The sequence below is a fragment of the Adiantum capillus-veneris genome, chromosome 25, assembly GCF_014529385.1.
Source record: "Adiantum capillus-veneris isolate H3 chromosome 25, ASM1452938v2, whole genome shotgun sequence".
In the NCBI taxonomy this organism is placed as follows: Eukaryota; Viridiplantae; Streptophyta; class Polypodiopsida; order Polypodiales; family Pteridaceae; genus Adiantum; species Adiantum capillus-veneris.
The window spans coordinates 6,482,711-6,506,939 of NC_140955.1; the positions used below are offsets into that span (position 1 = coordinate 6,482,711).

General features: G+C 48.2%; 1 protein-coding gene across 2 annotated transcripts in view; it reads right to left on the reverse strand.

Moving 5' to 3' along the window:
* Positions 1 to 687: 687 nt before the first annotated feature.
* LOC147424375 (solute carrier family 40 member 1-like) overlaps positions 688 to 24,229 on the reverse strand; it is an 82,267-nt gene continuing 58,725 nt past the window's right edge. The window contains exons 7-10 of one of the 2 annotated variants that reach the window (XM_086500507.1): positions 2,157 to 2,267; positions 1,197 to 1,211; positions 1,070 to 1,095; positions 688 to 994 (exon numbers count right to left, since the gene is read on the reverse strand). In XM_086500507.1, the coding sequence (XP_086356633.1) occupies positions 946 to 994; positions 1,070 to 1,095; positions 1,197 to 1,211; positions 2,157 to 2,267 (201 nt within the window). In that variant the 3' untranslated portion in view covers positions 688 to 945. Of the gene's footprint in view, positions 995 to 1,069; positions 1,212 to 2,156; positions 2,268 to 24,229 lie in introns of both variants that reach the window. The other variant, XM_086500506.1, reaches the window with a different exon arrangement.

The following is a 24,229-nucleotide window of genomic DNA, read 5'->3' on the forward strand; positions in this document are numbered from 1 at the left end:
TTGCGATAGATAAACGTGATAAAATGAAGTATTTGGCCACCACCCTCAAGAGTATCAATGAGGATTAGGAGCAAATATTCCACGTCTCTACTTGGAACTTGAGGAGAATCGACAAGTCTCGCATCCACAAGTCCCATCGCGAGGTTGTTATGCACTCTAGGTAGATCATTAACTATTGTTGCTTATGGTAGAGCATTGGCGCATCAGACTTACGTGCGACAATGCTCTACCATAAGCAACAATAGTTGATGCTCTACCTAGAGTGCATGACAACCTTCCACTATTGATTTGCCACTTGTGCCTTGTCACACGTATGTCTGATGTGCCACTTTCTACACCTAGAGGGCAAGAGAGCAACATTTTTCTTATTGGGTCCCTTATTGTTATTTCTATTTAGTGGATTTGACACACAAATATTTCAAAGTCAACTTTGCAGCTTGAGAATATAGTAGAGGCTATATACAAGCTATTTAACTACCTCAAAAATATTACTTTTATGTAAGTTCAAAAAATAATGTTAGTTTGATGTTGCCTTTTTACTGTTTGAAAGAGCCTCTTGATCGAAAGCCAATGCTCTCTCTCTCTCTCTCTCTCTCCCCCCCCTGCAAGCAAACGCATTACGCTACCACTTTAGCAGGCTTGATGCCAGCTTCTCAAGAGGAATGATATACTAGTTGGTAGCAATGATGTATAGACCTTCTATATGCTGAGTAATGTGTTGTTTTTTGTATACTCTCTAGACCATGCTCACTTGGGGCTTAGATGCCAGCTTCCTCACACGGGCTTGGATAGTGATTCCCCTTGGGTAAGATTTGAAACTAAGCCAAAAGAGGCAATTGCAAAAGCTAGTTGAACTAGCCATGCCGGTGAGCTTTGCCTTGTTAGACTCTCTATCCATGGACTAATGATCTTCTTATGTACATTCTTCACTTGTACCCGTGTGACTTACGACCTTTTGATGCCCCCAGCATGAGCAGCAGCTCCCCATGTTTGTCTAAAAAGACACAACAGGAAACATTCATTAGCTTTCATTCATTGGAAGGATTAAGTCTTTTCTTGTGTGGCTTACCTTGCATATCTAATCTTCAATGAGATCTGAACACACGTTCCAAGTGCAGTAGATGACCCCGCACACGATATGTTTGAAAAGAGTAGAGTATTAGAGATGCTGTCACAGCACCATATGACAAGTATACCAACTTATCAAAGTCCTGCAAAAAATAGTCGTCTCTTGATCAACTTTTGGTCAGACTATGGTAAGTGTAGGAAAACATGCAAGTCTACTATTGAAAATCAAAGCACACATATTATGTAGCAAAAAAATCATAAAGAGATGATGGTGTTCACTGCGACTGGCAATATTACAAGGTTCCCATTACCTCCTTAGGTAGCTACCTGGCTGGCAGTGGTAGCTGTCTAAATACCAGGAGCCTATAGTACTAAAAGCTTTGCTGCATATCACATGTTTAGGTTTTTTTCTCCAAGCTTATGTATTCATATGAGTCCAGTGTGAGGATAGTTACCACGAAATGCAGTTTCAGGGCCTTGAAACGGGAATCGGAGGTTGGATTTGTGTGAAATGGGGAAAGGATGAGCCTTGCCATGTGGCATCTCCACGACGAAGTATGCAACTGCCAAAAGGGTTCGCCACATCCAAATTGGCACAACATCTAATGACCAGCCTCTAAGTGCTAGCAACTTTAGCCGTTAACACTTGGGCACACCCGGTGGATTCAAAGGGTTTTTGAAGGCTCGCACCCAGCGCAAAAATCATGGAGGCAGAAACGAGCGGTCTTCTAGGTTTGCACCCTCCTCAACTCAAGTCACTTGGAGCTCCAGCATGGAGGCATGGGAGAGGAGGAATATAGAGGGAAATCTTCTAGGTCTACACCCTCCTAAACTCAACTGCCCTTGAAGAGAGTCTCAGATGGCCATGGTCTTAACCTCAACCCTTTACATCTCTTTCAAATATTACATCGTTGTGAGCTCCATGAGCATTGGGGAAAAACAAAAAAGGGGTGCACAATTGGAAGCTGTGCTTTACATTGTCAAAGTAGATGAATGCATGTGTTTCTTAGGGTTCAGTCGATATGTTGTAAGTACTTAACGAAAATAAGCAAAGAAATCAATAAACAGAAAGATATTGGCGCAGAAACCTTGGGCTTGGAAATCAACATGCCAGCAACAAAGGACAGCATCTCGAGGAAGGACTGTACTGAATTTTGAACTCCTCCAACTATTCCACGCTCATGTTCAGGGGTAGACTCCTGCCAGAATTAGATTATTATTCGACAAAGAAACCTTCTGAACATGAAAACACACTTATGTATTGTGACAAGTACGGTCACATCACTCAAACAACACTGAAAGTACACCATCTGATCCATTCCCTCGACCTTATACCTATCAAGCTTATGTATGCAGTTCCACCGGTGTACCTTGTGAAATTTATGATAGTCCCTGAGCCAGGTAAGTGCAACTTAACCTACTTTTAAAGATAGTAATTTGTAGCTGAACTCAATCTGCAGCAAAACTCTGATTCAAAGACAGACAACCTTAATTTCCAACCTGAGTTAAATCCTTTTCTCCATGCTTGTGTGATGAGGTAAGGAGAATCTATAGAAGTGGGCAAGACAGCCAAAATTGCATTGAACCGTAAGACAATCTCAAATTAATGTGTTCCAAAAGGATTTAAAATGGATTAAGGAAATGGAATGCTCTTAATCATAGCAAATCATAAAAATGGGGATAGAAAAGACATGAAAAAAGCTTCTGGCAAGAAGCTATATCGATCTTCACAGACCACAGTAAACCAGCTGAAGCCAACTCATAGAAGTTTGTCTGGAATGGGTCTATTATTTTTTCAGAGGCCTCTTTGACTCTGCCCCTTTCTTTTTCTCATCAAAATCAATCAAATGCAAGGAACAAATATGCAAAGAAATGATGCAAGTGGGCCATGAAAGTGGACGCCTACTCCCATTCCTCATTTCTACGATTAAATGTCTCAATCAAGTCTCAAAAGTGCACTTTTCATTGCTCCCCAGCTTTTGAGCAAAAAAGTCGCTAAATAATCCTCCGCTCAACGTATGGATGGCTATCCTCAGTATTTCTTCCAAATTGGTATCCTTATCCATCCAAACAACCAGTGGAATGCTACCTACAACCTCTAGTGTGCCAATCCAGGTATAGATAGAGCATAGCATCTAGACTCAATCTGCAAGCTTACCTTGTAAGAAATTCTACCGCTGGATGGGCTGATGTAAATCAGCTACGATATAAAGGGAGACAAGATCCAGTGCACCCACCCTACAACAATCTCAAAACATGCAGATGATAGGCCCCAATTCTGAAAGGAGGTCCACAAGAAGTGAGTTCGGATTCTTCGGCTGATGGATCAGAAGCGAGTTCCACAATTTTGAACTGTAGTCATCCACACGACAAAACAAGTGAGTTGAAGTGTCATCACTTGTCATCCACAGGACAAAACAAGTGACAAGCGAGTTCCATAATTTTGAATTGTTTTGTCCTGTGGATAACTACAGTTCAAGGAGTGAGCACGGCAGGTTTGGCTTCGGATTCTTTGGCTGATACCTGCACTCTCCACAGCCAGCCACTATACTTGGGGTGCTACAGCTTGGTCCACACTCACGGGCCCAGCACTTTGTTTTGAGATGGCTTCTGTCAGCAGGATGATTCTGATACAAGAGGGCCAGCCTACACTACAGCCAGCCACAGAGCTAGTTCCTTAGGAGTGGAACAGAAATAGAGACTTGTCTCATTTTCAATCTGACACTCTGGTTCATCTGGCGAGCCCGCTGCGTCCGCATCTTTGAGGCTCGACCCATCCCACCGCCGGAGACTGTCCGTGACATTTGGATGGAGCTGGTCTACCCTCAGGGGGCAGTTTGAGAGACTTCAAGGCAGCTCCGACCGCATGCGGTAGCACCAAGAGGCCTTCTTGCAAATTTGGTGCCCAAGGTCCTTCTTCACCATGGTTCATGGCGCGCCTAGATGGCAGTACCGTCCACCAGTGTGGTTATTTCCTCCCCCCATCTCCTGATTTAGCCATTATTGTACGTAATTTGTCTTTTCACTGGGAGTGTCTTCCCACATGCATGTAGCCCTCTCTAGCAGAGGCAGTTTGTAGCCCATTGGGCAGTTTTTCTTAACGAACGGATCCTTTTTTTGGGGAAAAAAAAAGTGAGAACTGAATCGGTAACATGACCGGGCGCTGTTCAAGTATGCTAAATTACTAGAGGTTTCATTTGTCACACATATTCGAGTAACAAAGCCATCTAGTGAAGACCTTTGATCACTGTCGAGGCTTGGGATCATACCTGTGTTCTCTCATAAAACCCAATAAAGAAGAAGGGGATAACAGGAAAACAAGATCTGAATCCTCTCCTTCAGTAAATAGGTGCTGACCCAATGCCGTGGAGAGCCAGCAAAAGGCACCAAAGATACATATTCATTGTCATATCAATTGGACCTCCAAACATAACCCTATATAGTTGCTTGGGGGTAGGCCCAAGGTGTGTCATACACACCTGCTGTCCGGTTCCCTCCTCCTAAATCTGGAATCAGCAGTGTATGGTATCTTGAATAGTCTTTAATCAATCCACAAACATCCCTTCCTGATCACAACTTAAATTGATAATTTAGAAAACCAAGAACACTGTGCAACATGTGGGGCCTCAGCTGACACTCCGTGTAAACAACCCTCACCGTGTAGCTCGAAAAACAGGGAAGGTACAGTCTCTGAACAAGCCCAAACTGCGATGAGGACCTCCAGTCGTGTGAAGGCCCCCATCCATCTGGGCGCTGCTAACTCGAGAGGGGTGAGCCACTCGGCTGGTACTGCGTTTGTGATGTCCTGACACATGCTTTGCACCCCTCTCATGCCCTGTAACTGGATGCTCTGGAGCTCCTCTGACAAGCCTGAGAACTGTAACCAGTCACCCAAGGTGCGTGCTGGACCCTCTGCCATGGGACCCCAAGAAACATGAGGCCTACTACCAACCAAGTGGCCTCTCGGAGTGCTAACCATGGGGTTCCAAACAAGGGGCTGTCGCAAGCGCTCCTCCATGCAAGTAGGCTGGTGATGCTCCAGGCCTCTCCTCAGATGCTCCCTAGAGCGGAGCAGACTCGTAGCAAAACGGTCCTCCAGTCTCTTGCTCAGGCCAACCCTGCGCATCTCTATAAAAATCCATCTGGTCGAAGGTCTCCAAGGGCCTCCAGCCTGAGGCACTCTAGCACTAAGCCGCTGAAGCAAAAACTCCTTCCAGGGTTCTTCCCCTGGAAGCAATCCGCTGACAACATACTTCCCAAGAAGGGCTCTGCTCTACTGTGCTGGGTCTATGATCCCCAACCCCCCCTGAGAACAAGGAAGAGTAACGACCTGCCAAGCCACTTTGGCCCGAGCTATCTGAGTGTCACGCCCTGACCAAAGGAAATTCCTGATCAGCCTCTCTACTTGGCTGATGCAGGAACTCGAGAAAAATCCACAAGATGTATAGTAGCCAACAACACCTGGTTGACCACTACAACTCTGCCTGCCAGAGAGAGTGTCACAAGACGGGCACCACGTGCCAATAGAAAAGAACAGACTGAACAGACTTTCAGCACTTCAATAACAACTGAACTGAAAGAGAGAGACGACACGCGACACGGAGTGGCGAAATTCCACCCCAGAGAGTGTTGGCCCCAAACCTTGGCGTCCCTTTCGGTATTTCTTTATATTGCATCAACACAATACAAGACGTACTCCAGACTCTGCACCTTCTCCAAGAAGCATGCCAGAGAATGAGCCCTAACCTCATATTTAAAGGCCCTTGGTCTGAAAAGCAATTACAATGAAAAGCCTTCAAAACTCAAAAGCTTCTGGTCCAAACGCAATGCCAAAAAGTTGCCAACGTAATTTACGAAAATCCGTACAGCTGCCACGTCATCAGTCAGCACAAAACGCGAAAATCCGTACAGCCTGTCACGTCATCAATTAACGTAATTTTCAAAAATCTGCCACGTCATTAGCAGCTACGCAATTTTCAGTGTGTGTGTGGGTCCTGCTTTATTTTAATCCTTTATGTCACTTGGGGTCCCATCGGATGGGGTCCCCATAAGTTGGTAGGACTTCTTCTGTTACTTGTTCTTCTTAGGGTTTAGGCCCCTGGGCCAGCATCTGCAAGTTGGCTCCATTCTTTAGGCTTTGACACGTGAGCAGTTTGTTACGTCTCCCCTTCTTGAAAGAGAGTAATCGTCCGCGATTACAACATATCTGCAAAACAACTCAAGTTAGCTCAAAAGAAAATTCCGAGGGTCATTCCGAGAGACATTCCGAGGGACAATCAGTTTGCTCTTCCGGCGTAGTAAAATTAGCCATCACACCCAGACCGTACTGATCTTCCACGGGTGTCTTAATGCACCAAAATTACATACCCAAGCAATCTCATCCAATTCAATGGTTGGCACATCACAATGCAACACAAATGCTCACATATGCATGTTACAAGACATAGAAACATAAAGCCGCCGATGAACACTCCTCCCGCATAACCTAACAAGGTCCGGGCCGGGAGATATTCAACGACTCCCTCATCACTCCTCCCGCATAACCTAAAAAGGTCCGGGCCGGGAGATATAGAGGCCTGTTACGACCAAACGTCCCCTAGACCGCAGCCTGCGTCATTTGGAGGTGCTAAGAGTAACCACTGCTCAGTCTTCTTAATACTTCTCCCGCGTAACCATCCAGGTCCGGGCCGGGAGTCACAACAATACTCCCCCCGTAAATAACCACAAGGGTCCGGGCCATGAGTAAAAACAACACTTTTTCATTCAATACTGCCCCCGCAAATAACCACAAGGGTTTTGGCCATGAGTATGAACAAGCATTTTCAAACATCATTTCTCACTACTCCACCCAGGAGTAAAATCACCAATCATTGAAATTAGTATTACAACCAGAGTCAAACAATTCAAATCGGCACCAAGACAGGTTCAAAACAGATACCATCCATTTCAAACAAATTCCAAACATGATCACCAAACAAGTTCTCAAACAGATTTCAAACTTAAAAAGCAATCTCCACATCAGTCGAGCTCAAAAAGTCGACCGACTTTCCCTCTTGAAACCTGCACCAAAAAATGGGGTTACGTTCATTCCATAGGGGTCGTAGCCGAGCAAAGCATGGTCCATCAGCTCTTGGACAAACAGTGTTTCTTTGGCGGCGATGGTAGTCCCAAGATAGCAATCGCACTGGACCTCCAAGGTCATCTACTTGTGAAGAGACATCTACTGGGAGATGTCGAGAAATTTCAAGTTATAATCTGCTAGGGTTTCCATGGCAAGCATTTCAGGATACCCCACTCTGTCAAAAGTTGCACTCCGAAGGAAGATGTCAGAAACCATATAACTTCCGACAAAAATTTTATTGAAAGCTTGCCAAGTCCTTGGAGTGTGCAGCTTGGTAGCTATAGAGATCAACATCTGCACGGCACTGCCTTTGAGAAAAACAACATCTCGAAACAAATCTTGGATCCTTCTCTTGCAAGTCATCTTTATGGCTTATGCCCTGTAAGACATGAGCGGTGAAGACAGGAGCGCGCCCGATGCGCGATGTAGTAAGGGTGGGAGTGGCTAGTGGGTCCGGGGTCGGAGCACAAAGCCAAAATTTCCAATGAACTTTGGAAGTGCAATCTTGCTCTGTCTGCTCTTTGGTAGGACCGGTATGCTTTCAGAAAAGCACATGCCAGATGCTCTGATACCACTGTCACAAGATGGGCACCACGTGCCAATAGAAAAGAACAGACTGAACAGACTTTTAGCACTTCAATAACGATTGAACTGAAAGAGAGAGACGACACGCGACACTGAGTGGCGGAATTCCACCCTAGAGAGTATTGGCCCCAAACCTTGGCGCCCCTTTCGGTATTTCTCTATATTGCATCAACACAATACAAGCCGATACTCGAGACTCTGCACCTTCTCCAGGAAGCATGCCAGAGAATGAGCCCTAACCTCATATTTAAAGACCCTTGGCCTGAAAAGCAGTTACAGTGAAAAGCCTTCAAAACTCAAAAGCTTTTGGTCCAAAAGCAATGCCAAAAAGCTATCAACGTAATTTACGGAAATCCATAAAGCTGCCACGTCATCAGTCAACACAAAACGCGGAAATTCGTACAGCCTCTCACGTCATCAGCAAGCGTGATTTTCAAAAATCTGCCACGTCATCAGCAGCTACGCAATTTTTAGTGTGTGTGTCCTGCTTTATTTTTATCCTTTATGTCACTTGGGGACCCATCGGACGGGATCCCCATAAGTTGGTAGGACTTCTTCTGTTACTTGTTCTTCTTAGGGTTTAGGTTCCTCGGCCAGCATTTGCAAGTTGGCTCCATTCTTTAGGCTTTGACACGTCAGCAGTTTGTTAGAGAGAGTCGTGCGGAGCTCCAATGCAACAGCTTCCTCCTGATGGACAAAAGGTGGGGAGCAATCTGCTGCTCAGGAGAGAAGTCCAAACTAACCTGACAACCCAAGTATCGAACTGCAGTCCTTGGGGGAATCCAAAAACCCTCACCTGGCAACAAATCACGCGTAGGAGCGTATTTGCAATATTTCTGAGGACGACTACGATGGAGAGTGGCTCTGAGAAAACCAGAAGACTCGAGTGATCAAGATTATAGAAAGATGAGGAAGAAGGCCTACGGCTACTTCCTTAGAGATGGGCATCTATGGAATCATCCAAAGTAGAGAAGAGAAACTCCACAAACGGTTATTTGCAGCAAAGACACTCAACAGAGGATCATGAAAGAGTTCCATGAGGGTTTATCGGTAGGACACAAAGGAATCAGGGCTACCTATGCAAAGATCAAAGACCAATATTGGTGGAAAGGGATGTACAAAGATGTATTCAAGATCGTTTGCACCCAGCTTATCCATTGGCTATGCACTATAAGTGGGTTGTGGACCTAGTGACTATGCCTATGGGATTGTGGCAGATGAGGTATATTGTGCTTGCCAAGGAAGATCTAACCAGCCAGGTGGAGGGAAGAACAAGACAACAAGTGCAGTGTGCAAATTTCTGCTTGAAGATGTGATATGCAAGTATGGATGCATCCGCAAGATCACACTTGTTAGAGTGAGCTAGATACAAATGAAGGAAGAGAATTCTTTAACCGTCTTGGGATTAAACTAGCCCTAACCACACCTTACTAAGGATAATGGAAAAAGTGAAAGAGATCATCCACCCATCATTAACGCTTTGGCTAAAGCATGCAACGGACATATTGGTGATTGGCCTAGGCTACTACCATATGCTTTATGGGCGGATTGTACCACACATAGTTCAATGAACAGGGTATATGCCATCAGAGTTGATGTATGGTCAAAAACCGGTTATGCCGACAGAAGAAGCAAAATGTCACGTGACACATCCAACCCTATGTGTCCGTGGACAAGCTACAGCATGACCAGGGTTCAGTTCAGTCAAGTCAGTCTAGAATAGGAAGTGTTCTGGCACTTTTGTGAGTCTGTTAAAGCAGACCGTGCATGCCCAGGCACTTAGAGTAGATGCATATCCTCTGGTTGCACACAGCATGATCATAAGCATTTCCATCAAAATCCATCAGAATCCTTCAGGGGAATTTTCCAATGCATTTAGCCTATTTTCCCTATTTTTGACATTTTTCACTTATTATTTTTAAGTGACTTTTGTTGGAAAGTAGGTAGGGCAAATTGGGTAAGTTTGTATATAAGCAAACCTAGAATAGCACTAATTGGCAGAAGACGCAACAGGAGCACTCGCTCAACAGGAAACTTCTCAGCAGAACCCCAAGCCCTAGCGTTTTTGCTCCACAGCAACCACCTAGCGTTTTTGGACCAGATCAGCTAGCGTTTTTGCTCTTGCAGATCCCTGGCGACAGAAGACTCAACAAGAGACCTAGCATTTTGCAGTTGTAGGCTATCCCGCGACAGCAGAGCCATTTTCAGCCTAGCGTTTTTTATTTGCAGATCAGCCCCAACGTTTTGCAGATTCACCGCGACGGAACATCAAGAAACCTCAGCGTTTTCAGTTTTCAGCCCTTAGACACCGCAGATCAAGTCCCGAACTTCGCAGATCTCACCTTCCCGCAACAATTTCTCGCCGCACGTTCAGTTTCCGCAAGGTTTACAGTTTCAGCCCGGAAAACGCAGATTTCAGCATCTGCGTTTTCAGCGCGTTGTTGTTGCATCGTCGTCATCGACATAGAGTCAAAATTCAGCAGGTAGAAGATTTGCAGATTTCAGCCCTTAGAGTTTTCAGATTTTTCAGCCCGTCTCGTCGTCAACATTGTCGGCAAGTCCAAGCATTGTAGAGATTTGTGCAATCATAAGTAGACCGCTCTCGCCATAGAGCGTGGGGCCTTCGGAGGAGGGTTTTACAAGGTCTCTGGTGTCATATTCTCTTCTCTATCTCTCAGTCTCATGCACTTTCACACATAGTGTCCATTCACTTTGTTTGTGTCCATTGCACTCTCTCATTAAAGAACGGAAGGCTCTCCCTTCACTAAGAAAAAGGAACCCTTGAGCACAGTTCGGAGCACTCATCTTGAGCAAAAGTCAACATTCATTCCGCTGCACCTTACATTGGCATTAGAGCTTTGGAAGTGTTCTGTATCACTCAAGGAAAGAACCACAAGAACCACAAGATTTTTTTGGCTTGTTGACGTTGCACGAACCCAAGTTCGCTTGGGCGTGTCGATTCCTAATCGTGTTTTTGAAGAGTGACAGGAAACACAAGAAAGAAGGGCTTGTCTAGCCTCCCCTTGTGCCTCTTTTCACTCATTGAGAGGGGAACGTGCACTTAGCAGCCGGCCAATCGACGTGAGGTGGGAAAAAGCAACCTTGGTGTGAGCGCAAGGCCGCCAAGAGGTGCGCCCGCGGAAAAGAGTAGAACTCAGGTGAAGAGAAGATCCTTCCCGAACACAGATTGCAAGCGAAAGAAGAACCTCAAGAAATCAAGAACCCCAAGAACCAAGACCCCCAAGAACCCAAGTTCCTCGTGAACTTAAGAACCCAAGACCACAAGAACCCACAAGAACCCAAGACTTCAGTGGATGGTCATCACTCAAAGCGGAATGGATACTTCGCTTGGAAGTGATGAGCATGAGAGAGGCGAAGAAGAATTTTCCCACCAGGAGATTTTTCCGACCCTCCCCCTTCCCTATCGACGCCAAGGATTGCACTAACTTCTATGGAGGAGTTGGAGCAGATGTTTATGGACAGGAAGTTAGAACGCGAAGCAAGAAGAGTAGAAAGAATGGCAGAAATGGATCGCAGACACGCAGAAAGAGAAGCAGAAAGAGAAGTAGAAAGAAAGGCAGCTATAGAGCGTGAGCATGAGCAAGCGCGACACATGCAAGAGTTGTTGCGACTCTTTTCTCAAGTGCAGGCACAGATGAAAGAGATTCGGAAAAAGGAGACTCTCTCAGTCTCTTCTTCTCCAAAGCATGACACACAGGATTTGCATGATGATAAGCATGATGAATTGAATGATAATGATAAGCATGTTGATTTGAATGACAATGACAAGCATGATGATTTGCATAATGATAAGCATGATGATTTGAATGATAATGATGAGCATGATGATTTAGATGCCAATGACAAGCATGATGATTTGTATGATCAAGACGTGATTGTTCACAAGGATGATGGTTTAGTTGATACTGTTTCTAGTGAAGCTAACCTCATTGCAGATTCGATCAATCACGAAGAACCGATCTTGGCTCTCGAGTCAAGGTCCAAAGAATCCCCTCAAGAAGAACCGATCTTGGCTCTCGAGCCTAGGTCCAAAGAACCCTCACAGGAAGTACTATGTGTTTGCATGATTTGTCAGCATGCATTGCTCGAGTGTTTCATTCGTGATCGTTTCCTGTATTTTAGTCAACGTCTTTATGTGATCCCTTTTCCTAGGTATGACATATTGTACATTGAGCACGTTTCACTCATGAATGAGCACAAACGTACGCGGATTGTTCATGAAAAGCTAAAAAGTATGCATTCAAGGAAGTCACATTCCATGTCTCTTCCTTGGCACGACACAGTTATAGAAAGAGCACATGAAAGTATGAGCACCAAGCATGGGCATTTCAGTTCTGAATTGCCACAGTTGATTGCTCTAGATCAAAAGAGAAAGATTCGATCTCATTGTTTGCGTGTGTGGTGAACGGTTTGGTACTCCGTCTGTTTGTTCATCTACATTGCATGCATAGTCTTTTAGGAAGACAAGATTTTTTCCACTCACTTTACATGGTGTCACATGACACATCCAACCCTATGTGTCCGTGGACAAGCTACAGCATGACAAGGGTTCAGTCAGTCTAGTCAGTCTAGTTTTAGAAGTGATTTGGCACTTCTGTGAGTCTATTCGTAGACCGTGCATGCCCAATCACTTAGTGTAGATGCATATCCTCTGGTTGCACACATCATGATCATAAGCATTCCCATCAAAATCCATCAGAATCCTTCAGAGGAATTTTCCAGTGCATTTAGCCTATTTTCCCTATTTTTGACATTTTTCACTTATTATTTTTAAGTGACTTATGTTGGAAAGTAGGTAGGGCAATTTTGCTAAGTTTGTATATAAGGAAACCAGAGCTATCACTTTCTGGCAGAAGAGGCAGCAGGAGCACAAGCTCAACAGGCAACTTCTCAGCAGAACCCAAGAGGCCTAGCGTTTTTGCATCACTGCAGCAAGCTAGCGTTTTTTTGGACAAGAACCCAGATAAGCCAACGTTTTTGCATCTGCATCAACCCGGCGACAGCAAGGAACAGATCAGCCCTAGCGTTAGCAGTTTCCCACCGCCGAACCCCACCGTTTTTGCATCAGCACAAAGATCAGCCCTAGCCAACGTTTTTGCAGATCTTCGCGACGAAATCCACAGTAGCATCAGCGTTTTCAGTTTTCAGCCTTAGCACTCGCAGAAGAACCCCCGAACCTCGCAGATCTCACCTTCCCGCAACAGTTCCTCGCCGCATGGTCAGTTTCTGCAAGGTTTACAGTTTCAGCCCGGAAAACGCAGATTTCAGCATCTGTGTTTTCAGCACGTCGTCGTTGCATCGTCGTCACCGACATAGAGTCAGAATTCAACAGATAAAGATTTGCAAATTTCAGCCCTTAGAGTTTCTAGATTTCAGCCCGTCTCGTCGTCATCCTCATCGTCGGTAAGTCCAAGCATTGTAGAGATTTGTGCTATCATAAGTAGACCGCTCTCGCTATAGAGAGTGGGGCCTTTGGAGGAGGGTTTTACAACGTCTCTGGTGTCGTATTCTCTTCTCTCTCTATCTCTCAATCTCATACACTTCCATTCACAGTGTCCATTCACTTTGTTTGTGTCCATTGCACTCTCTCACTAAAGGAACGAAAGGCTCTCCCTTTCGTAAGTAAAAGGAACCCTTGAGCACAGTTCGGAGCACTCATCTTGAGCAACGTTCAAACATTCACTTCCACTGCACCTTACACATGGAATAGGTATGTTCATGGTTTTGTGTTGGAGTGGTTTCAGAAATTTTCAGCCATGAAGATTCTTGAAGAAGAAAGCATGACACTCGACGAAGTTGAAGCATCGAAGGAGCCTCAGAAGACTTTGTGTCGCTTTCGGCGCACATCACGTGACACATCCAACCCTATGTGTCCGTGGACAAGCTACAGTATGACTAGGGTTCAGTTCAGTCAAGTCAGTCTAGAATAAGAAGTGTTCTGGCACTTTTGTGAGTCTGTTAGCAGACCGTGCATGCCCAGGCACTTAGAGTAGATGCATATCCTCTGGTTGCACACAACATGATCATAAGCATTCCCATCAGAATCCATCAGAATCCTTCAGAGGAATTTTCGAGTGCATTTAGCCTATTTTTGATATTTTTCGCTTATTATTTTTAAGTGACTTTTGTTGGAAAGTACATAGGGAAAATTGAGTAAGTTTGTATATAAGCAAACCTAGGCTAGGACTAATTGGCAGAAGAGGCAGCAAGAGCACTCGCTCAACAAGCAGAGCCCCAAGCCCTAGCGTTTTTGCTCCACAGCAACCACCTAGCGTTTTTGGACCAGATCAGCCAAAGTTTTTTGCTCTTGCAGATCCCTGGCGACAGAAGACTCAACAAGAGACCTAGCGTTTTGCAGTTGCAGGCCATCCGGCGACAGCAGAGCCATTTTCAGCGTAGCGTTTTTTATTTGCAGATCAGCCCCAACGTTTTGCAGATTCACCGCGACACAACATCAAGAAACCTCAGCGTTTTCAGTTTTCAGCCCTTAGACACCGCAGATCAAGTCCCGAACCTCGTAGATCTCACCTTCCCGCAGCAGTTCCTCGCCGCACGTTCAGTTTCCGCAAGGTTTACAGTTTCAGCCCAGAAAATGCAGATGCTGACAGCATCTGCATTTTCAGCGCGTCGTCGTTGCATCGTCGTCGTCGACATAGAGTCGGGATTCAGCAAGTAGAAGATTTGCAGATTTCAGCCCTTAGAGTTTTCAGATTTCAGCCCGTCTCGTCGTCGACATCGTCGGCAAGTCCAAGCATTGTAGAGATTTGTGCAATCATAAGTAGACCGCTCTCGCCATAGAGAGTGGGGCCTTCGAAGGAGGGTTTTTTTTTTTTCCGAGAAAAAGATCCTTCTATTAGTTAATGAAAGCTGCCCATAGGGCTACATCCACCTCTGCAGGAGAGGGCTACAACAAACATGATGGGGAGACTCTCCCAATGAAAAAACAACATATATACAATAGGGCTAAATCAAGAGATGGGAGGAGGGAAAAGCCACACAGGTGGACAGTAGTGCCATCTGAGCACCCCCTGGACCATGGAGTAAAACGGCCCAGGGCGCCAGAGACGAAGGAAAGCCTCGCGGCGCTCCCGCATGCGGTCGGAGCAGCCCTGTAGTCCCTCAAGCTGTCCTCTGAGAGTATGGATCAGCTCTAGCCAAAAGTCACGAACAGTCTCTGCTGGTGGTACAAGGCGAGCCTCAAAGATGCGAAAACAACGGGCCCGCCAGATGAACCAGAGAGCTAGGCCGCTGATGAGCTCCCAACACTCCGCTCTCTCACTGCTCCACTCCTGTGGAGTAAGGTCTGTAGCAGGCTGGAGTGTAGGTCGACCCCCCTGTATCACTATCATCCTGCTGGTGGAAGATAGCTCAAACTGAAGTGCCGGGCCCGTGAGGGTGGACCAAGCCGCCGCCCCCCAAGTGAACTGTCGAGCCGTGGAGAGGGCAGGCATCAGCCGAAGAACTCGTAGCCACACCTGCTGGGCCGAGGGACAGTCCCAAAGACAGTGTCGCTGACTCTCCACCAGCTGGTCACAGGCTGTACATGCGACCGAGAGACCACAATGTACAAGCCAGCTCCCTACTGCTGTGGCTCTGTGTGCAACCAACCACTGGAACAAGGTGACGCGCCTCGGCTGTCTGGAGTCCCACAACCTCTGCCAAAAAGCTGCCAAGAACTCAACTGTGAGACCCTCCTCCTGCCAATGACGTGCTGCAGCGGGGCGGGCCTCTCTCTGTGCTGCAAGTATATGACGTCCAAGCCGAACAGTGTACTGAAAGAAAGGGACTCCTGGGCGGTCTGCAGAAGAGAATGGGTCCCTCCATAGCCACTCACCAGGATCCCACTGTACTCGTGCCAGTGGACAGCACTCCCAAGCCCATAGCCTCCAGTGTCTTGTCTCAAGAGCTGCTGGGTCAGGGTCTATGACGCAAGTCCTCCCACAGATGCCCACAACTCAGATCCTCTGGAAACAACACTCTGCTACCTGTGGGGCCTCTACTGCAACTCTCTGTAATCGTCCCCCACCCTGAAGCTCGAAGAACAGGGCTGGGACAGTCTCTGAGCAAGCCCTGACTGAAATGAGAACCTCCAGTCGTGTGAAGGCTCCCATCCACCGGGGTGCTACTGGCTCGAGAGGCGTGAGCCAATCAGCTGGAACTGACTCTGAGATGTCCTGACACATGCTCTGAACCCCTCTCATGCCCTGTAGCTGGACAACCTGCACCTCCTCTGACAAACCTGTGAACTCTAGCCAGTCACCTAGAGAGCGCGCTGGACCTGCTGCCATGGGACCCCAAGAAACATGAGGCCTACTCCCAACCAAGTGGCCTCTCTGAGTGCTAACCATGGGGATCCAGACGAGGGGCTGCCGTAGGCGCTCCTCCGTGCACGTCGGCTGTCGCTGCTCTAGGCCACGCCGCAATAGCTCCCAAGACCGAAGCAAACTCACAGCGAATCGGTCCTCCAGTCTCCTGCTCAAACCAACTCGGCGCAACTCTGTAAAGATCCATCTGGTCGAAGGTTGCCAAGGGCCTCCTGCCAGAGGCACCCTGGCACGAAGCCTCTGCAACAAGAACTCCTTCCAGGGCTCCTCGCCTGGAAGAAGTCCTCTGACGACGAACTTCCCAAGAAGGGCTCTGCTCTGCTGTGCTGGATCAATGATCCCAAGCCCTCCCTGAGAACAAGGAAGTGTGATGACCGACCAAGCCACCTTGGCTCGGGCAATCTGAGTGTCGCGACCAGACCAAAGGAAGTTCCTGATCAGCCTCTCTACCTGGATGATACAAGAACTCGAGAAGATCCAGCAAGAAGTGATGTACCACATAGTCGCCAACAACACCTGGTTGGCAACTACTACTCTACCAGCCAGTGAAAGTCGTGCTGAGCTCCAATGTAACAGCTTTCTCCTGATGGACAGGAGAAGAGGAGCAATCTGCTGCTCGGGGGACAAATCCAAACCAACCTGACAACCCAGGTACCGAACTGCAGTCCCTGGAGGAATCCACCTGAAACCCTCTCCTGGCATCCAATCTGGCACAGGAGCACTACCAATTGAGAAAGCCACTGTCTTTCTCCAGTTGATCAGTGCGCCCGATGCACAGCAGAAGGTCTCCAAAGCCTGCCCACATTTGTGTAAATTGGCCTCCTGGCCCTCTAAGTACAAGGCTGAGTCGTCGGCAAACTCAGCGTCCAGAAGCTCATCTCCCCGTATAGGGAGTGCTAAGCCCCTCAAACCAACCTGCTGTGACACCAAAATCTGCTCATCGCCTCCGCATAGAACAGAAAGAGAAAGGGGGCAAGAGGACAACCCTGTCTGACCGATCGTGTGAGCATGAAGCGCTCACCTCTACCTCCTGCCAAAAGCACCTGACTGTGGGCCTGTCTGTACAAAGCTGACACCCCTCTGATCCAAGCCTCTGAGAAGCCCATCCTACGTAGCGTGCCCTCAAGAAAGTCCCAGTCAACTCTGTCGTATGCCTTCTCAAAATCGAGAAGAAGAATCACAAGGTCCTCCCCACGGAGCCGTGCAAGGGCAGAAGCCTCCCAAAAAGTGAAGATGTTGTCAAGGATACTGCGTTCCTTGACAAAACCTGTCTGAGTCCCATGTATAAGGCTCTCCAAAAGTGGCTGAATCCTCAAACTCAGAGCCTTGGCAAGAATTTTGTAGGCTGAGTTGAGAATGGTGATGGGACACCACTGTCGAATCTCATCCAAGGAGCCACCCTCCTTAGGAATGAGGTAAATCAGGCCCTCACTCATGCTATCCGGCATCACTCCTATGTGCAGAATGTACTGAAAGGCACTACAAAGATCTGGGCCAAGCAGGTCCCAGTACTCCAAGAAGAAGCTGGGAGTCAGCCCATCCTCACCTGGACAGCTACCACGAGGGAGGGCCCTAAGAGCCGTGTGCAGCTCCTCAAGCTGAAGAGGTAACTCAAGCCTCTGCCGCATCTCCTCAGTCACAAGACAAGGCATCTGTGCCCAAACCCGCTCCCTGCATGCATCCTGCCTCTCTGACTCTGGCTCAGCCGACAGTAGCTCACGGTAAAAGTCAGTCTCAACTGCACGCATATCCTCTGGCTCGCAAACAACTGACCCATCGGGTCTCCTCAACTGATTGACCTTGGCATGCGAGTGCCGAGGTCCCACTGTCTCAAAAAAAACACCTGTCACTCTGTCACCCACCTGAGTCCACTGAGATGCATGCCGGTGGAAGGCAAACTCATGGCGCCTCTCCTCTGTGCAAGCAAGCTCCTGTCGAGCCTGCTGAAGCTGCTCCTCCAACCATGGACTGTCTGGATGCTGCTCCTGCATCCTCTGTAGTGAAGCAATGCCTCGTCTGAGACGCTGCTCCTCCTCTCTCGCTGCAGCCCGTCGAGCCAAAGACTCCTGGAGAAAGAAGTGGCTGAGCTGAGCTAGGCCTGAGGCCACTCTGTCTGCAGGTGGAGCCTGGCTGTCCATGCCCTCTGTCCATAGAGCCTCGACCCTCTCTCTGAGTGCTGAGTCCAACAAGACCCGCTCTGGGATGCGAAGCATCGTGCTCCCACTCCTCTGCCTGTCTGCCACTGTGAGGATCACTGGTGCATGGTCCGAGAAGGATGTCCCTGCCAGGATGCCCACTGATCCCCCCAAGTCACTGAAGTGGTCACTAGTGTAGAAGCGATCTATGCGCGATAGATTCACTCCTCCCACTCGGCGGTCCGATCTAGAGAAGGCAAGACTCTCTGGAGGCCTCACAAAGCCAGAATGCAGCCATGTATCCGAGACCCTCAACGTCATACAAAACCTCTCCCAAGTTGCTAACTCGACTCCATGCACAGTAGCATGGCTGCCTCCGATTCTGTCAGAAGGGTCCTCCAACATGTTGAAGTCCCCTCCTACACACCACTGGTCAACCTGTGGCAAAGACTCAACAATCTGTGACCAAAACTCTGCACGAGCACTCGCCACATTGGGCGCATAGATGTTCAGGAAACCCACAAGGCTACCCTGAACCTGCATAGTAATCCACTGAGCCCTGCCTGGTACAATAATCCCTCTGCCCACAATGGCCTGCTGTAATGAGTCCGCAATAGTCATACATACCCCACCCTGGATGCCTCCAGGTCCAAAAGCAGCTGACCAAAAGGTATCATAGCGTCCACGCAAAATCTGACCACATCGCCGAATGCGGCTCTCAGACAAATGGTGCTCCTGAAGCATAAGGAGATCAATCTCTCCTTCCACAAGGCATCGCTGAAGCTCCTGACGCAATCGGCCCCGCTGTCGCTGAAACTGGGGCCCACCGAGTCCCTGCACGTTCCACGAGACGATCCTCATGGGGAGCGAGAGAGAACAGATGCTGCCGCAGCAGCAAGACGAGCTATCTTCGAAGCAGGCTTGGATGGGGAGTAATCCGCATCCGAGCGTCCTCTAGATAGGCGAGACTGCAGTGAGTGCCTGGTCCAAGCCCAAGTAGAGCGAGCCGTGCGCAAAGCAACCTCCTCTGTCCAGGAGTCCTCATGAATGAATACATAGCAAGGCAAACACTGCGTATCAGCAAAAAAGTACACCACAATGTGTCTACATCCTGCTGAATCTGGGGGAGTCACTGCAAACTTGGCCAGTGGCCACAAAGTTTGCAACAGATCTGTAACGCCAAGTTCTCCCATGTGGTGAGAGAACTCGAGAACCTGTGTATGCAACCATCCCACCACTGAGTCGAGGGACCACTCTGTCTCAGTCCTGCCACAGAGGGGGAAGGAGAAACCAACTGCTGAGTCCAAGGCCTCTGTCCCCCTAGCGGCGAGGAACAGAGCGTGGACTCTGAAGCAGGCTGCCTCGTGGTCTGCTGCGGAATCGCCAAGAAAACGAGTAAACCCGTAATCGAAGAAATCCCAGCGGCGTCGGAGGTCAAAGCTCGTCAAACCACGAGGGATAGCTGCAAGAGGAGATGTCTGAATCTGCAATGGGGGCTGCATGAAGGGCTGACCCTCTCTCGCTAGGCGACTCGTGGCGAAGGCGCTGCCAAGAGATCTCCTGGCCGCCGGCAAGGGTCCAGTCTCCAGAGCCGACTGTGGTACTGAAGCAGGAGGAGGGGGAGAAGGGGCTGGGGGGGGCGGGGGAGAGGAGAAGCGGGGTGGGGCGGCAGAGACATGGGGGGGGCGAGGTGGGGAGTGAGCGGTAGCAGAGGGCGGGGGAGGGCATGCGGAGGAGGAGGGGAGATCGGAAGGCGGAGCGGCTGGCGAGGGTGAAGCGGAGGTGGAGGCTGGCGTAGGGGGCTCCTCCTGCTCAAGAGGACCAAAGCGGTTCCCCGTGGGAACCCACTGCTGCTGAGTAGGCACCTGGGGGCCACTCTGAGTGCCAGGCTGTCGCTGTGGCCCCTGGCGTCGACGGCCACGGGCCTGCTGCCACCCCTCCTCCGCTGGAGCCCCAGGCTCGGAGGGTGGCGTTGGATCTGTGCTCTGCGTCGCTGGCTGTGGCTGCGGCCCAGCCTTGGCAGGCTGGGGCTGAGGCTGCGGTGCGGGTCGTGGTCTCCTCCGTGGACAGGCCTTCGCTAGGTGGCCCATCTGTCTGCAAATGAAACACTGGTTCGGGAGACCCGAGTACTCGACACTCTGTCTAAACCAACCCCCACTCACCCGAGGCAGAAGGATGACCTTTGGGAGCGTGTGGGTATCTCTGACCAAAACTCGAACTGAAGGGATGCCAGCCGCCTTGGCAGCTACGGATGCTGCCGTACGAGGTGTCTCCAGGACAGTTCCGATGGCGGAGCCAATCCTGGAGAGAAGTGGAAGGTACTCCCTCCGTAAACCCGGAAAGCAGACTGATATGGGGATGTCCGCCTCCTCTACTAGCACATCCGAAGACGGGTCAAAACCATGTCGCCACTGTCGAAAGTGGGCGCATGCTGCTCGGATGGCCAATGGACTCATAGCTATGACCTTGGAGGCCATCTCGGAAGTCTCGAACTCAATCTGGTAGTACCCCCGTCCGAGAATCTGGATATCCAAGATCTTGCCCACCTCTGCGAGGAGGCGGGCCTGGAGAAGATCTCGCAGCTCTTCTCTGCTGGGACGAGTGCCGAGAACCTTCCAGATGACAGAAGTCGCCTGCAAGCGTTCTACCTCTGTGGCAAGGCTCGCTTGCTCTGCCGGCGTAAGAGCAAGTCGAATGGTGGGCTCAGCGAGGTCGGGCGAGGGGGCTTCAGGCGAGTCCCTCTGAGGTGGAGCTGGAGCCTCCATCTGTGTCTACTGCTGAGTCGAAGAAGCGGGCGATGAAGAAAATCTGCGAACGAGTACGCCAAGCACTTGTCTGAAGAGAAAGCGTTGCCGAGCCAGGTGCAGAAGACCTTCGGGAGCAAAGAGGACGGGGGGGGTGGGGTGGGGATGGCAACGCGAGAGGAGGGCAGCGGGCAGCCTGTGGGGCAGCGCGAAAACAGGGGGGGGCAGCGGGCGGGCAGCAGCGCGCAGGGGCAGCGGGTGGGGGGGGGGGGGGGGGGGGAGAGGTTAGCGCGCAGGGGCAGCGAGTGGGGGGAGGGGGGGGGGAGAGGGCAGCGATGGCGCAGCAAGGGGGGGGCGAGCAGCAGTAGCAAGCACCCGTATAGATCTGGCAAAAAAAATCGGAGGAGGGTTTTACGTCTCTGGTGTCGTATTCTCTTCTCTATCTCTCAGTCTCATGCACTTTCACGCACAGTGTCCATTCACTTTGTTTGTGTCCATTGCCCTCTCTCATTAAAGAACGGAAGGCTCTCCCTTCCCTATGAAAAAGGAACCCTTGAGCACAGTTCGGAGCACTCATCTTGAGCAAAATTCAACATTCATTCCGCTGCACACTACACAAAATTGTCATGGACTAGTCTACTTTGGGAAATAAGATCTGCTTGCATTGAGGATATGACAACTACAAGACACAATGAAAATATTGAGGTCACTAAAGAAAAGTTAAGAGAAGCAGGGTTAAAGAATAAAGAGGGCTTTGATAAAAAGCACAAACTAAGACCAAGGGAAATAAAAAAGGGAGACTAGGTATTGGTTTATGATAGCAATCTTGAACACCCGTATACACCCTTGCAAAAAATGGTAAAGCGATGGTTTGGACCATACATTGTCAAGCAAGTAAATGAGAGTGCTACGTACAAACTATGTGAACTAAACAAAACAAAGTTGAAGGTGCCAATAGCAGGGAAGAGAATATAGTTGTTCAAGAAGCGTGATTCAGAGATCAAGATTGAAGACTAGAGCTTGGATCTACAACTTGGCAATGATGGAGTTGATGAAGAAGCAGAAGATTCAGAGACAGTGCTAAACCAAGAAGAAGTATGAAGCATTGTGACATGAAATGTGTTGTGGTTTTGTATGTTTCAAGGTTTTGAAACGTTTCGTTTCAAGGGAAGAAAAAAGCGTAACAAGTTTTGTTATATATATATATAGACACACACACACACACACACACACACACACACACACACACATATAGAGCCATCTTCAATAACCTTGCACCCTTGGTTGTTGAGCCAGTTGGGAGGAGGGGATAGGCTTGTCTTGATCCTTGTTTTTGAGTGATTGATCTTGGAGCTAGAGGCCCAGCAGAAAGTGTCCAATTCTGCCTAGAATTCAGCTATTGGCAGAGGTTCATTGGCCACCAGAGCATCGGTATCATCAGCGAATTGGAAAAGGCACTACTTTAGGCTAGTAGAGAGTCTGATACCTTTAATCAGCCCTTGGTTCATTTTTTCTTTGATGAGGCAATTTAGCCCATCAGCAACTACAAAAAAGTGCGGGGGACAAGGGGATACCCTTGTCTCACTCACTTTTCGAGATTCACACACATATACCTATATATGTATGTGCATGCATATGTATGTGTGTATGTACATAGTGCACACTCACATCTATATTCATAAGCACAAACATATTAGGTCTGTGCATGCATGTATAACTCCACACATATACATACAATGAGAGAGACAAAGGAAGGTAGAGATAGAGAGATCGAGTGCCCAGTGTGTTGGAAGCCTGAAAAAAACAGGAAAAAAATCAATTTTCTTGCATGAGAAAAAACTCAAATATATTCTTTCAGTTGTGTCTACAAATGTTCTATATTTTTGTATCATTATGTCCCTGAATATTGCCCAAAACTAGTTGAATACAAGCTCTTGTTAGAAAGGTTTAGACCTCAAAGGCTGGATTGTTTCAAAAAATTCCGCGTTTCAGCTCTTTCACCAAAACATTTTAAGGATTTTGGGGTTTCAGGGTTTCAGGGTTGTGAAACCTGTGACTGAGTCTGTCTCAGCTTAGCCTTGAAGTCTAAGAAGCCCGTTGAGAGGAGATTGAAAGGGATGAATTCCCTTTGGATTTTGCAGGGAAGTATTGTAGGACTTTCCATGAATACTAATTACAGCCTAGAAGTTAAAGGTGGTATTTTGCCTCTGTGGGTTATATGGAGGGTTTGCAATGGGCTACAACAACTCCAGCCTGGGAATTTCGAAGAAAGTTTAGCAACCGATCCACTCTCTAGAGAATTCAAATGCCGGCCAACATTGGGCTATGATTATGGCTTGACCTTTGGCCAACTGTTGGGTTCTTGGGACCTAATGGCCACCCATTGAGTTAGTGGGTGGCCACAATATGAACTAAAGCGAAGAAGTAAAAACATGCATGAACAGTGTAGGCAGAAAACCAAACGGCAAGAGAAGCTTCTGTAGCTCACGAAGGCACACATAGAGCTCAGATGTACGAGCTGATGAATCATAAAAACATGAACAGGGTTGGGAGCTCCTATTCGGCACAAGAAGCATCAAGTTTGGTGAAGGTTAGTTGAACGCCTGCCACATCATCAAGGGCGGTTTCCCGTGGCAATGTCTGGCTAATCAAAGGAATTGCAGCTTTTTTTTGCTAAAAGTAGGGAAAGTACTTGATGAGAATAGGGGACTTTGAGAGTATAAAAGCATGAGGGGAGCCATGCCAATGGAGAGGAAAAAACCAACAAATACAAGAGCAAGCAAGGGCAAGTTAAAGAACGAGAGCAATGTCGAGAAGCATACATAAAGGTTCGAGGTTCGGGAAGCGATTACAGGAGATCCAGTGTGAGTTTGAAAGGGAGTTCAAGGAAGTAAAGGCGATTTCAAAAGCGAGTTCAAGCACGAGATCCAGTGAATACAGGAAAAACAAGGGTTCATAGTGAAGCAAGTGCAAGGGGTTCAAGGTCTTGAAAGCAAGATTCAAGGGTTGCGAGCAAGCTCAAGGGTTTGTGAAGGGTTTTGAGTACAGGGCCTCAAGGCAATAGCATCGAACATAAAGCCTTGTGAGACACGAACCAAGGGTTTTACCAGAAATCTTGTCTCTAGTTTCAAGCTTCTATCGTGTATACCATTTCAAGTAATATGAGCACAAAGTGAAAATTTCTGCATTCTTTTCTCCTGTATCGTCTTTGTTTCTTGTGTATCCGTAGGG